The sequence below is a fragment of the Dipteris shenzhenensis genome, chromosome 4 (genome assembly GCF_047967505.1).
Source record: "Dipteris shenzhenensis isolate YYH24624 ecotype China chromosome 4, Dip_SZ_1.0, whole genome shotgun sequence".
Lineage (NCBI taxonomy): Eukaryota > Viridiplantae > Streptophyta > Polypodiopsida > Gleicheniales > Dipteridaceae > Dipteris > Dipteris shenzhenensis.
This window is the reverse complement of record NC_141599.1, coordinates 25,957,173-25,969,159: the sequence shown is the minus strand read 5'-3', so window position 1 is coordinate 25,969,159 and position 11,987 is coordinate 25,957,173. Positions and strand designations below refer to the sequence as shown.

The following is an 11,987-nucleotide window of genomic DNA, read 5'->3' as shown; positions in this document are numbered from 1 at the left end:
TTTCCACTCATTTTTTAATTTGAATGCAGATTTCCATGGGTATTTTCAATAATCAAATTCTCCCGGATAGAGCTTGACGAGGCACTTAGAATCTAAATCCCGAATCGGTTCTTGTGTAAAAACACGGCCACACTTTTGCACTCTAGCTTTACACCTCACTGCTCATATCTTTTGTTCTATCTCAAGAGAGCGAGTGTGGCTTTCTCCAAGACATCGACGTGCATAAGCAAGTTGCAGATGCATAAGCAAGTGCAGATAAGTAACGTCTCCCATACCTTTCTTCTCATAAATCTTCATTTCCATACCGGTCTTCCTCATAAATCTTCATTTTCCTTAGGCCTTCATATTCGTTTGTCCAAGCGCTGTTTACGGATGATGTGCGTTTTTCACTTTTGAGTGCTACACGTTACGGAGATGCTCTAGCCAGAACCTTTTTCTGCGTGCGCCTTAGATGCTTGCACGGCTGGCACGGAACACAGTCCAGATGCTCTTTCATTTCTGGACTCTATATAAGCTCCTTGGCCCGATCGATTTAATTTTATGATCGTTTTTGCTTCAAGGCAACGTAAAGGGTCCTGTGATAAGCGCTACAAACTGAGGGTAGAAGCAAGCGAAAATTATGGCAAACGCAAGGAACGTGGGGGTTGCTCTGGATTTTTCGGCCAGCAGCAAGAGCGCCCTCAAATGGGCGGTCGAAAACCTGGTGAGAAATGGAGACAGTGTTTACGTGATAATCGTGCAGCCGAAGGGCTCTGAGCAAGCAGGAGCAGCCCATGTGAAGATGCTCTGGACTGAGAGCGGTTCACGTAAGAATTCTGGCTCATATTAAACCATCGTTTGTTTATTATATATATGAAGCGATGTAGCCATCATTAAGATCAGACCCATATGCCGTATGGTATTCGTTCTGTTGTCATTCTTGTAAGGTACTCACGGGTTCGGTTCGTGGCTTTGATGACAGCACTAATCCCATACCTCGAGTTTAAGGACAAGAAAATCCTTAAGGACTATGGAATTTCGCATGACACGGATGTTCTTGGCGTTCTCGATCATCTGAATCTCCAGAAGGATGTAACGTCTTTCTTTAAGCGTAGCTCTGCACCCATAAGTGATATTGCATTCAACTACGGCTCAGCCAAATCGCGCAATCGCTGATCATAGTAAAATTGATTTGAGGGATGCAGGTGACGATTTATGTGAAAATCTACTGGGGAGACCCAAAGGAGAAGATCGGCGAGGCAGCATCGAAGATCCCGCTACACGCACTCGTAATGGGTCACAGGGGACAAGGGGCGGTGAAACGGTAAGAATCGAGGTGCCAAAACTGTGACGAAAGCTTCAATTCATGTTGCAAGGTGCAGCAATCTTTACTGGCGAGAAATTTCGTGAGGGTGCCAAGGCTCCGATTTATTTGTGTTGAACCATGCAGGGCGTTGCTGGGGAGCGTGAGTAACTATGCAGTCAACAATGTGGAATGTCCCGTGACAGTTGTCAAGGAGTAGCAAGCTATAAGTTATGTAGCGTGTAGAAATCTATGGTCGAAAGTTGTCAAGGAGTAGCAAGCTGTAAGTTATGTAGCGTGTAGAAATCTATGGTTTTCAACCACAGGAAACTAGATCCGCACTAGGCAGACACTTTTAAATTATACTGTTGGACAAATGAACACTCATTTCTCGAAATGCTTTTTTGTTTTAAAAAATTATGATTAATGTAGGTAAATCATAACAAAAATAGTCCAAAGTAGCTGAATGTATTGATATCCGCTCAATGTTTTTGTACATGATTTCAAAAGGAGTAACGAAAATGTATAGTTGCGAGGGAGTTGCTCCAAAAACGGAGGCTACATTCGAGGCCAAAAAAGATGCAATTAAATAAGACTCCTCCGCTTTAAGTAGTAATACTTCCTAAGACTTGCTGGGTTTCCTTTTATGTTATTGTAACCCCTTGAGATTGATGTTGTTCCTAGGCGTAGAATGTGCTAACACTCCAAGATATTTGTCTCCTTTTTGCTTCAAGTTGACGCTAGTATGTCCATCTTAAAGTGGCTTTCAAATGGGGCGTACCATTGTGTACATCATTAAGCATTTTTAGCTGGTGGGTTAGTCTTGTGTTGTTGTAGTCACTTTACGGTGTTTGTAGTTTGGCCAATGTATTCCTTTCCGTTGTCAAGACAGTCAAGACAATTGATACAATAGATAAAATTCATTACCGAAGTCTCCTTTTCAGTTGTTGCGCTGTGGTCTGTCTCTGCAAGGTAGGCATGTTTACTTTGAAATAGCGAAGCCAAAATGTAAAAGCATATAGGTTTACCTCTTTTGCGCTAGCCATTTTAGATTGGGGGAGGATGACCCGCATTGGGGGTGCTCTCTATGTTTGATGTCATTGCTCTGTCATTGCAAGTGTCCAAGATGTCAAATTTTAGGATTAGATGACCAAATCATGGAATACATTTTGTTGACAATGTTGGATACATTGAAAGACACAAAACAGTCCATTTATGATTTGCCTCCTAACAAGAAGCCTTCCCGATGAGGCTGTGAAGCTTGGTTCAAACTTAGCTCTGGTGTTGCATGCAGTTGTTGAAGTCAAGGCCTTAGAGCCTGAGTTCTGCAGCCTGTTGTTGGAGCTTTGCTCTGTTGAAGGTAGATCTCCCTAAGGAAGAATCTCTCTCAAAGATCTCTCTCCCACTCTATCACACAACCTCACAAGAGAATATGGAGAAGTCTTCTCTCAAAACTCTCTCAAACCTAGAACTCTATCATAATGCATAAGAACACACGGAAATGAACATATCTCAAGCTCCAGCAAGCGGATTCCTAAGCTTTTTGATGCAAATCGCAGAGAAGGGCTTACAAGAAGAGCTAGGTGAGAGATGAAGATGCATCAATGAAGAAGGGATGGTGCCTCGGCTAAGCAAGGGCTTACACCTTAATGAAGCAAGGGCTTGACTCTCTCCCTACAGAAAACTCTCTCAATGGAAGATGCCGCACAAAAGGAGGGCTTGACACTCATGGAGTGGGAGCACCTGGTGCTCTGATACCATGATAGCATAATTGAGAGTGGGAGAGAGAGAGAGGAGTGCACACAATATAGCTACCTGTACACTAAGTGTGTTGACAATGAACATGAAGATATAGATGTGAACCCCTTAGGGTTAGGGTTTTTCCCTATGTCCTCAACACCATTATCTGGGAGGTCACATCATGCTCTTCCACAGTAAATAATCACCACAAGGGCCTATAGAGATGCTAAAGTGCAAGGCATTATCGTTGTTGAGCATTCCAACATCACTCAAAATGTCAACAATGTCATTTTGATCCACTGTGTGGCTAGCGTCAATGCATTTGTCTCAAACATTCATGGCATGGCATTGACAAGAAATCACTATGTCCTTGGTGGCAAGAGACAATATCCTTATGGTGTTTCTACCATGTTTACATCTAAGAATCTACACGGGGATTTAAAGACCCCTATTTTGGATGTTTTGGAATTAGCTAAGAAGAGAGACGGGCTATGAGGCCTCTTTGTAATATAATTTTCTATATTAACATCTATTTTTGATAATCTTATCATTTATATATTCTCATGGATAAATGTCTTTTGTATGTAAATCTACTAGTTTTCCTTCTTTTGTGTTACAGTTCTGTTTAAAATCATCATTGTTCTTGATATTATCTATTGTTATGTCGTATTCCATGCAATGTTTAAATCATATTCCATCCAATTAATTGTTGTTAATTTTGCATACATTATTTTAAATTCAAATTAAGGAATTAATATGTAATTTCAAAATCAATAAAATGCTTTCAGCACACTCGAATGATCATTTCTGATAAATCTACAAGGAATTTGACCATGTCACAGAGGGCAAAGTTGATCGGGATAGCGTGCTCTATTTGAAAATACTAAACTCACCATGGCATGAATTTGGGAATTTGGAGAACCTCCAAATGTCAAAATTTGCACTGTGTTAGATTTAGGTGTTTTCAGGCGGATTACATCTTCTTGATCAACTTTGTTTCTAAGGCATGGTGAGATTCCTTCTAGATTTATCAAAAATTATACCACCATGGTGAAATTCCTTCATTTATCCCTTCAAATTTTTCTTTTTTATGAAAAAGCATCAAATGCATCATATTCAACAGCTCTCTTTGATCACTAGTTGCTAGTTGTTTGTCACTTTGTTGCCACATGTTGCTTGTTTGTTACTGCTAGTAGAAGCTTTGTCACTTTCTTTGCCACATGTTACTTGCTTGCTTGCTTTTGCTAGTAGAAGCTTTATCACTTCCTTTATCTTATTGTTCTTTGGTTTCATGGTATTGTCATTGCTTGTTAGCCTTTGATTCACTCTGGTGCTATGTTGAGCTAGCCACTCTTCGCTGAGCTGCTGACGTTGTGCTAAACACTCTACACTAAGCTCATTTGAATGCTTTGCTCCATGTTTTGCTACCATCTTTTGCTCTACAGTGCTGTTACTGCTTTCGTCCAATCAACATAATTCCATTATATAGGAAGCTCCATATGGGGGTGCATTCAAACTCAAATAAAAGATATACCATATGCCATCGCCATTTAGCTTCAATGCCATACACAACTTTGCAATGTGAAAATAAAGTAATAGCTTAATGAGTGGTAAGCCTACAAACGGAGGGCTAATAACAGGCTCAAGCCTTTTTGGCTCCCTATGGAAATGGAAGTTGAAGTAAAAGCTTGGTCTAAGCCAACACTGTTAAAAGGCACTCAACCCATTTGATGACATGGTCTTAGGTGATGGCCTTTGTAATGCCGTGTCCTTCAATAATCAATGGGTTGAATAGGCTAATCAAGTTGGATTTGACCAGGTGGTCAATGTGATAGTGACCAATTGAAAATGTAAGTCAAACTTGAGTTGCTACTACTCACGGGGCAATCAAGTCAAGATCAAAGGTTGAGGTCGAGCTACCCAAAATGGATGGCACTAAGGCATCAAAATTAACACCCATTGTTGGGGTCTAGCTATGTTGTGGCCACTAGTTGAATCAATGGTCACTATTGCCCTTGATGTCATAGTAGGGCCATTCATAATGTCAATATTGATGTTGTTGTTATAGTTGAGCTGAGCATTCTTAAAGGCATAATTATGACATTTGTAGACAGGCTACACTTGGCCCCTTATGACTTTTGACTTTAACGATGACATGGAATATAATTTTGGTATATACGTATATTTGTAACATATGTGACTTTACATTTGGGACTTATGTTTTGTTTAGTTGCATGAAAATATTCATGAGTATTTTCAAAGTTGGATCAATATATATGGCAAACCTTCCTTGATAAACTTATAATGGGAGTGTATCTATGAAAGATGGATTTGTATATATGGAAAATTTTCAATAATAAACTTAGAACAGGAGTAAAATTTTCAAGCGAATGACTAAGGAGTAATGAGAAAAGATGATCTACATTTAGTGTTGAGCCTAATCGCTGGGGTCACTCTTGTGCTAAGAACCTATACTATGATTTTAAGTTATATGTGCATATGTTGTCACAAATGGCTTAATACCAAATAGTCCTTGTGGCTATGATTTTTCACAAACCGGCGTTGCTCATGTTATAATACAACATAATCTAAAGAGGGATATTAATGAGTATTTGTAAAATATAATCAATAGATATCACAAACTTTATCCAATCACTTCGTAGTGTGAGTGTAATTTCCAACATGGAACTAACAAGTTGACTTACATTTCATGTGAACTGATTGCATGGGCCCTTGCTATGATGAGAAACTGTACTATGCTTCTAAGTTATACATGCATATGCTATCATGAATGCCTTAATATCTTGTATTGCTTGTTCATGTTGTGTAGCATAATATAAAGTGGAACTTGCTCTTGAAACTAACTGAAGGTATATGGATATGACTTTTATAGCATGACTAAATAGGGCTCCCCAGCAAGAAAAACCTTGCTATTAATTAATTTGTGGATGGGGGGGGGGGGGGTGCAAAGAATTAAGCTAAGGCATGTCAAAGTATTAAATGGACTAAACGTAAGGCGAGATATAGAAGTTTCATTTTGGAACTTTCGTTTGGGATGCGAGCGCCTATATAAAGAGGGGAGGGATATGCTTGGAGCAATGGAGGATGAGAGGGGGAAGAGTGGGAGAGGGAGTGGAGTGAGCAATAGACACAGGCAAAGGAAGAGGAGAGGAGGGAGTGAGAGGAAAGGGGAGGGGGACTGAGGTAGTGCAGACAGAGCGTAGTGAGAGAGGGGAGGAAGGGAGGCTGAGGGAGAGGAAAGGGAGGAGGTAGAGACAGGGAGGGAGTGGAGGAGGGGAAAGAAGGAAAGGCGAGAGGCAACGCGACGAGAGGGTGGCAGGAGGTGGAGGGAAGTGAGAGCGACGAGAGGGTGGCAAGAGGTGGAGGGAAGTGACAATGACGACGAGATCAGAGGAAAGCAAGAGGCGGAGAGAAGCAAAGTAAATAAACAACTTAATACTTTCGAATTGCCTTAGGTTAATTCGATAATGGAAGAGAGATGATTCCAAGCGAACTAATTAATTAATCGAAATAGGTGCAAATGCGAATAGCAGAGGCAGCAAATGATCCTTGGACCGAGCAAATCTTGGCAGCCACACAAGAGCAGAGGCCTGGCCTAGACACCAATGTAAAGATAGTAGGCAGAGTTGATGTTGTAGGGGCTAAAGTAGGAGGAGGTGCAGAAGCATAAACACCAGTGAGAATAGGGATGCATGGCAATAGTAGCATAGGTAGTAATAGGGGCAATGGAGGCAGCGGTACTAGGTGTGGCAGTAGATGAGATCCTTGGACCGCCGAGCAAGTCTTGGTGGTCACACAAGAGCCGAGGCTGGCCCAGACACCAATGTAAATATAGCAGGTAGGGTTGATGTTACAGTGGCTGAAGTAGGAGGAGGTGCAGAGGCACAAACACCAGCGAGAGTTAAGGGGCACTGTGGGCCAAGGGTCCTGGATAGAGGCGAAGTAATATCGAATCATACAAAGATCAGGGCCAATTTTTTTATGGGCTTGCCCCTTAGGCACTTTTTGGAGATCTTGATGAGATGCCTTTGTAAACAACTATCTGGCTAGAGAGATACCTTGCTATGATATACACCTTCTTAGGATTAACTACCTAGTACAAGTCCTAACTATAATGATGACATGCCTAGGGCTCTAATGTTTATGTATACTTGCTAAAATATTTGACTTTATATATAGAAGTACTGGGACTTATGGTGTGTGTGTGTGTGTGTTCAAGTGCCTAGTATTTTCACTCCTATAATAGGTAGCATATATCTAGAATGTACAAATGCATTTTGATTAAAACAATTGGTACAAGCAGTAAACATGAATAATTATTCAACCAATGTTCTTGAAGCTACTCCAAGGTAACTCTTTAGGGAGAGAACCAGTCAACCGGTTTTATGCAAGTTCCAAAATCGCGTTTGTGGAGCAATTCGATGAGAGTGAGGGATTTGACCTTTGAGATCGGTCCCATACAAGATTAAAACTTGCAACTGAGCAAGCTCGGATAGGATGACCCCTGCCAGCCATTTCTAAACATGGAGAGATAAGTAAGGCATGTGCAATTGCCAAGTGACTTTGGGAGAATGATGGATTGAATAAGGCTGAGATTGCCGAGGGAATGAGGAAGAACACTGGCAAGTGAGTTATAGATAAGGTTAAGTGTGGCAAGGGAGGGGAAAAGGCCAAACTGAGGAAGGACAAGACCCATGAGGTGGTTGTTGGAGAGGTCCAAGATTGAGAGAGAAGGGAGCATGCCAGTGTGCGAGGGGGAGAAGGAGCCTCATAGAGATTGAGGGAGGAGACTCAGGCAGTGTAGGGTGGCATTGGACGTCTTGCCATGCATAGACATTAGAGATGTTAGGGATGTTCCAGGAGTGGATGAGGGCGAGGGGATCACTTGTACTCGCAGGAGCTAGGGGCGATGTCTGGACCATTGGTATAAAAATTCCAAAGGAAGAGAGTATGCCCTTCATGTGCTCGCAGAAAATACAAAGTACTTATACTTGAGGAACAATTGATCTTGAGATTGATTAATAAGTTGTGGAAGAAAATTCAAACAAACACAATGAAAGTCTTGATGATGTAGAAGTCCAAATCCTAAGGATGGATTTGAGAGAGCAGATTTAAAGAGATCAAATGCATAGGTTTTACTTGCACCTTTGTATATATGGACAATGGTTAATTGTTTAATGACTTATTGCATGTGCAAATGGAATTGTATGATCTCTGAGATAAGTTGAAACCTCTAAAAATGAAGCAACAGAAAGAGAAAGGAAGAGTTGACAAGATAAGGTGCCTCAAATAGAAGAGAGAGAAGCACTTGTTTTCTTTGTAGAGGGCAGAGAGGAGAATTTATCTTGCAAGAGTTGCTGACATGCGGTATGAGGCTCTCTCTAATACATTGAAGCAATGATTTAAAAAATGGAATCCGACAGATTGTCAAATGAAAACAACATGCTTAGTTAAACTATCGGTATGGATCAAATCACTGAGGTAAAATTAGAGACATCCAATTAGGCATTGAGCAGCACAATGCTCTTTTTCAGCCTCGCAAGATTTGAATGTGCATCTAAAGTGATGGTTTATCCCATGTTTATTGTAATTGTAAGTGACAAACCGTCTAAAACAGCTGCAAAAGCTGATGAATTACAATTAATAGCATGGAACTATCCCATCTAAAGTGATGGACTATAGACCTTCGTAGAGCTACATTGAACCAGAAGATATATGCTTGTTGGCTAGAGGGCAGCGTGAAGATGGCTGGAGATGGTAGCATGGAGATGGATAGAGAGGACTATGTCATTGAATTTATCTAAATATGTGGCTGCAAAAAGGGTTCCTTCTGGCAAGGTGTTTAATGGCGAATGTATCCTCCAAGTTTTTGTTAGCACTACCCCTAAAAGGGGCAGGCTATAGCATCGATTCAGATGCCCTTTGAAATCAGATTATTAGCCACTTGGCAACCATGTACTTGGTGAGACTCCACTTTGCCGGAAGACATGCCAATTTAGTTTTCCTGGACTTTGTATGCAATTCACGTTCAAGCATCGTGTACTCAAAAGAGCATGTTTCGTCTTTCTTTCTGATTGTGACCTGCTTCTTAGTATCGAGGTTCGATGAATTGTGCCCTGCTTCTAAGTATCGAGGTGTGGCTTCAGCAAGACTCTAGAGTGCATGTAGTACGGCAACTTATGGTATCCTTCTTCTGCAGTTTCTGCTAAGAAATTGAGGCTATTCAATCCTGGTGACATCTCGTATTGTTTGTGTGAACAAAAAACGAACTGTAGGGAATCACAATAGCTTCAACAAATACGACCGCCCTCATCAATAGCCTGCAATACAATACACTTTGCGAACTGGTAAGCAAAGTATTGAGATTGAAGGGATCCTAAAACTAACTGCCTTCACACTATTGATGAGTGACTCTTTACCTTTTGAGATGAATTTTCTACGCTAATCTTGGGATTTAGGAAGTACAGAGGCTTCGGGTTGCAAGATTTCTTGTCAATTTTGTCATAGGCGGAGCATTAAAAAGTGCTTGATTAAAAATGAACTCTAGATGAACCCATCACGCCTCCAGACTCTCGAGTCGAGTCTGCTTGCACTGTGAGCAACTCAGCTTGCAGTAGCATACCCTTCGATCAATAGCTTCTCTCTTTCTCTTTCCTATTGGCTCTCTCACTACTACTTGAGCGAGGCTCAAAAGTTTGTGTCTTCATGATGCATGCGTCTCAAATTTCACTTCCTTGCATATTCTCTCGTGAATTACAAGAAGTCAAGAGATTAGACTTTGTAGAGAGCCCAAATTTTCTACAGCTTGGTAAATCCCCAGCTACCCTCTTGAATCCTAATGGCTTCTATTTTATCTGGAACCACTTCAAGCCCTATGCTGGCAATGGGATGGCAAGGCTGTAGACACTTTTCTATTTCCACAAGTAGCGCATTCGAAGAAGCGAGAACATAGAACTGATACTCATAAACAATTTCGAAATGAACAGAACTCGAAAAAAGTGAAGCCTCCCCAAATCGTTACATCAATCTTGATGAAGCTTGCTCATGTGGCTCAGACTCAGAAGATCTTGCCGACCAATAGCATAATTGACCTTATGGCAATTCTTTGACGTCTTCTTATGTCCCATTTGTAAGTGGATAAAAAATGCCAATATATTCTCTTCCTAGAGTCAAATCACTTTTGGAAATAACATTACATCCATAGAATCTTCTTTAGGTGCACAAATTGAAATACAATTTGCAAATTCAACACGTGATCACTACTAGCATCTTCCATGATAAAAAAATTCCACTCACCTTTGGGAAATGGGCATCTCTTATAATTTTTGGCCCCCTTAAATGTACCTATAGATTTTGCAAAATGAGCTCATGTATACTTTGCTCATATCGAATGTGGCAGAAAATGTATACTTTGTCCAAATTCTATGTGGTTAGCTCATGTATACTTTGGCTTCAAAGATCCATTGAACGAATGCTCAGCTATAGATGCGATCGAGTTGCTACAAGACGTTCCAGTTGTATCCAGGCATGTGGCACGAGGTAACGTTCGGGGAGCTAGATGACAACACGGAGAGGGTACTTCGTGATGTCACGAATTAGCTCAATGAGAGGTCGAGTGATGGGTCAAAAACATTCCCAGAGCTCTTGACGCGGGGGGCAATCTCGTGTAGCTCAGCTTGGCAAATAACGGCCTTAATGGAAGTATACCCACGCTATTACAAAGTTACCCCAGCTCTAGTTTATTAGGCAATGTACAACTCTACAGTCCTCCCCTCATCGCAGCTTGCCCCAATCCGGCGCTTCCTCCTCCCATTCCAAGTTTTCTTGCCTCCGCTGCAAGTCCTCCTCCTCCCATGCAAGGTATTCCCTCTCCATCGCGGTGCAAGTCCACGCAGCTTGGTACCCTTGACATTGTGCTGATAGTTCTGGCAGGCGCTGCAGTTCTCGTGCTTATTACCACGTGCTGTCAACAAACTCTAATAGATTTCCTCCCAAGCTTCCATGACGCGTTATAGAACATAGTCAATGGGGCAGTGCTGTCGGGCACCCAAATTGTGCGCCCTTGTTTCGAATCCATAATTAATGTCTAGGTTTTGCAAGCCCTCTGCCAAATTTGAATTTTAGGACCCTCATGTGCTTTGCTCATTTTCTAATTGTAAGCACAAGTTAAGATGCGAGTCATCAGGGAGATGTGAGATTTATGCCAATATAGAGAAACCAAGAATTGGTATTTGGATAACGAGCTAAATGCAACTAGCAATCACCATCTACTGTCATCAACAAAAGAGTAGTGGTGATTTTGTTGACATTTGGCTACGATTACGACTATTGACATTTAGGTAATATGCCAGTATCTTATCCATTCGCGAGACTTATTCTCGACACTAATGTTCTCGCTGTTTATATTCTCGGTGCACGGGGAAGAGCCCATTCCCTCGGATTATAACTCTTTGGGGAAGGAAGCGCGCCACCTCCCACCCACACTATGTGTGGTTATAATAAGTATGTATTATATATTATCATATAAATAATTTCAATTGCTCGTCCATTCAAAATTGCTTCTTTTCCATCTAAATTCTTTCAACATTCCTCTCTTTTGATGCATGTTCTCGATGCAAGGGAGCAACGAAAGCCAAGCTCGATGGAAGATCGAAAGATATCAACATCCTTATTCATACGATTGTAGTCCATGTGACAATATTGTATAGACTACAATGAGGATCGGTTATGAGCTCTTGTGAGCATCGCCCTATTCATGTATTTGTTGGGCTTCAACTCTCAAAACGCACAAACAATATGGCCAAGTCAATAATATATCACCACCCCTGACATTAGTAGGGAGGATCGAGTCCTAATGAACCTTGTGTCATGTCTCGTGTCCACATTTTTACTCATTCACTTTTTTCCTTAAAATTTTGATAAAATGCTAGAATTTAATGATGAT

The 11,987-nt window shown here is 41.2% G+C and overlaps 1 protein-coding gene across 2 annotated transcripts; it reads left to right on the top strand.

The window, feature by feature from the left end:
• The first annotated feature begins 331 nt into the window (after positions 1-331).
• Positions 332-1,757, top strand: LOC147902647 (universal stress protein PHOS34-like). 2 transcript variants are annotated; one of them, XM_087373331.1, is made up of 5 exons: positions 332-806; positions 962-1,071; positions 1,185-1,303; positions 1,430-1,522; positions 1,564-1,757. In XM_087373331.1, exons 1-4 carry the CDS (start codon positions 620-622, stop codon positions 1,500-1,502), a joined length of 489 nt encoding a protein of 162 aa, XP_087229457.1. In that variant the 5' UTR covers positions 332-619; the 3' UTR covers positions 1,503-1,522; positions 1,564-1,757. The 2 variants fall into 2 exon arrangements, with proteins under 2 accessions (XP_087229457.1, XP_087229456.1); XM_087373330.1 differs by having other exon boundaries at positions 334-806; positions 1,430-1,757.
• The last annotated feature ends 10,230 nt before the right edge of the window (positions 1,758-11,987 follow it).

Bases quoted from the DNA above. Each gene is read 5' to 3' on its own strand.
- LOC147902647 (XM_087373331.1), top strand. From the start codon at position 620: ATGGCAAACGCAAGGAACGTGGGGGTTGCTCTGGATTTTTCGGCCAGC. The intron at 807-961 runs GTAAGAATTCTG...CTTTGATGACAG, and splicing joins CTGGACTGAGAGCGGTTCAC to CACTAATCCCATACCTCGAG. The intron at 1,304-1,429 runs GTAAGAATCGAG...TGAACCATGCAG, and splicing joins GGACAAGGGGCGGTGAAACG to GGCGTTGCTGGGGAGCGTGA.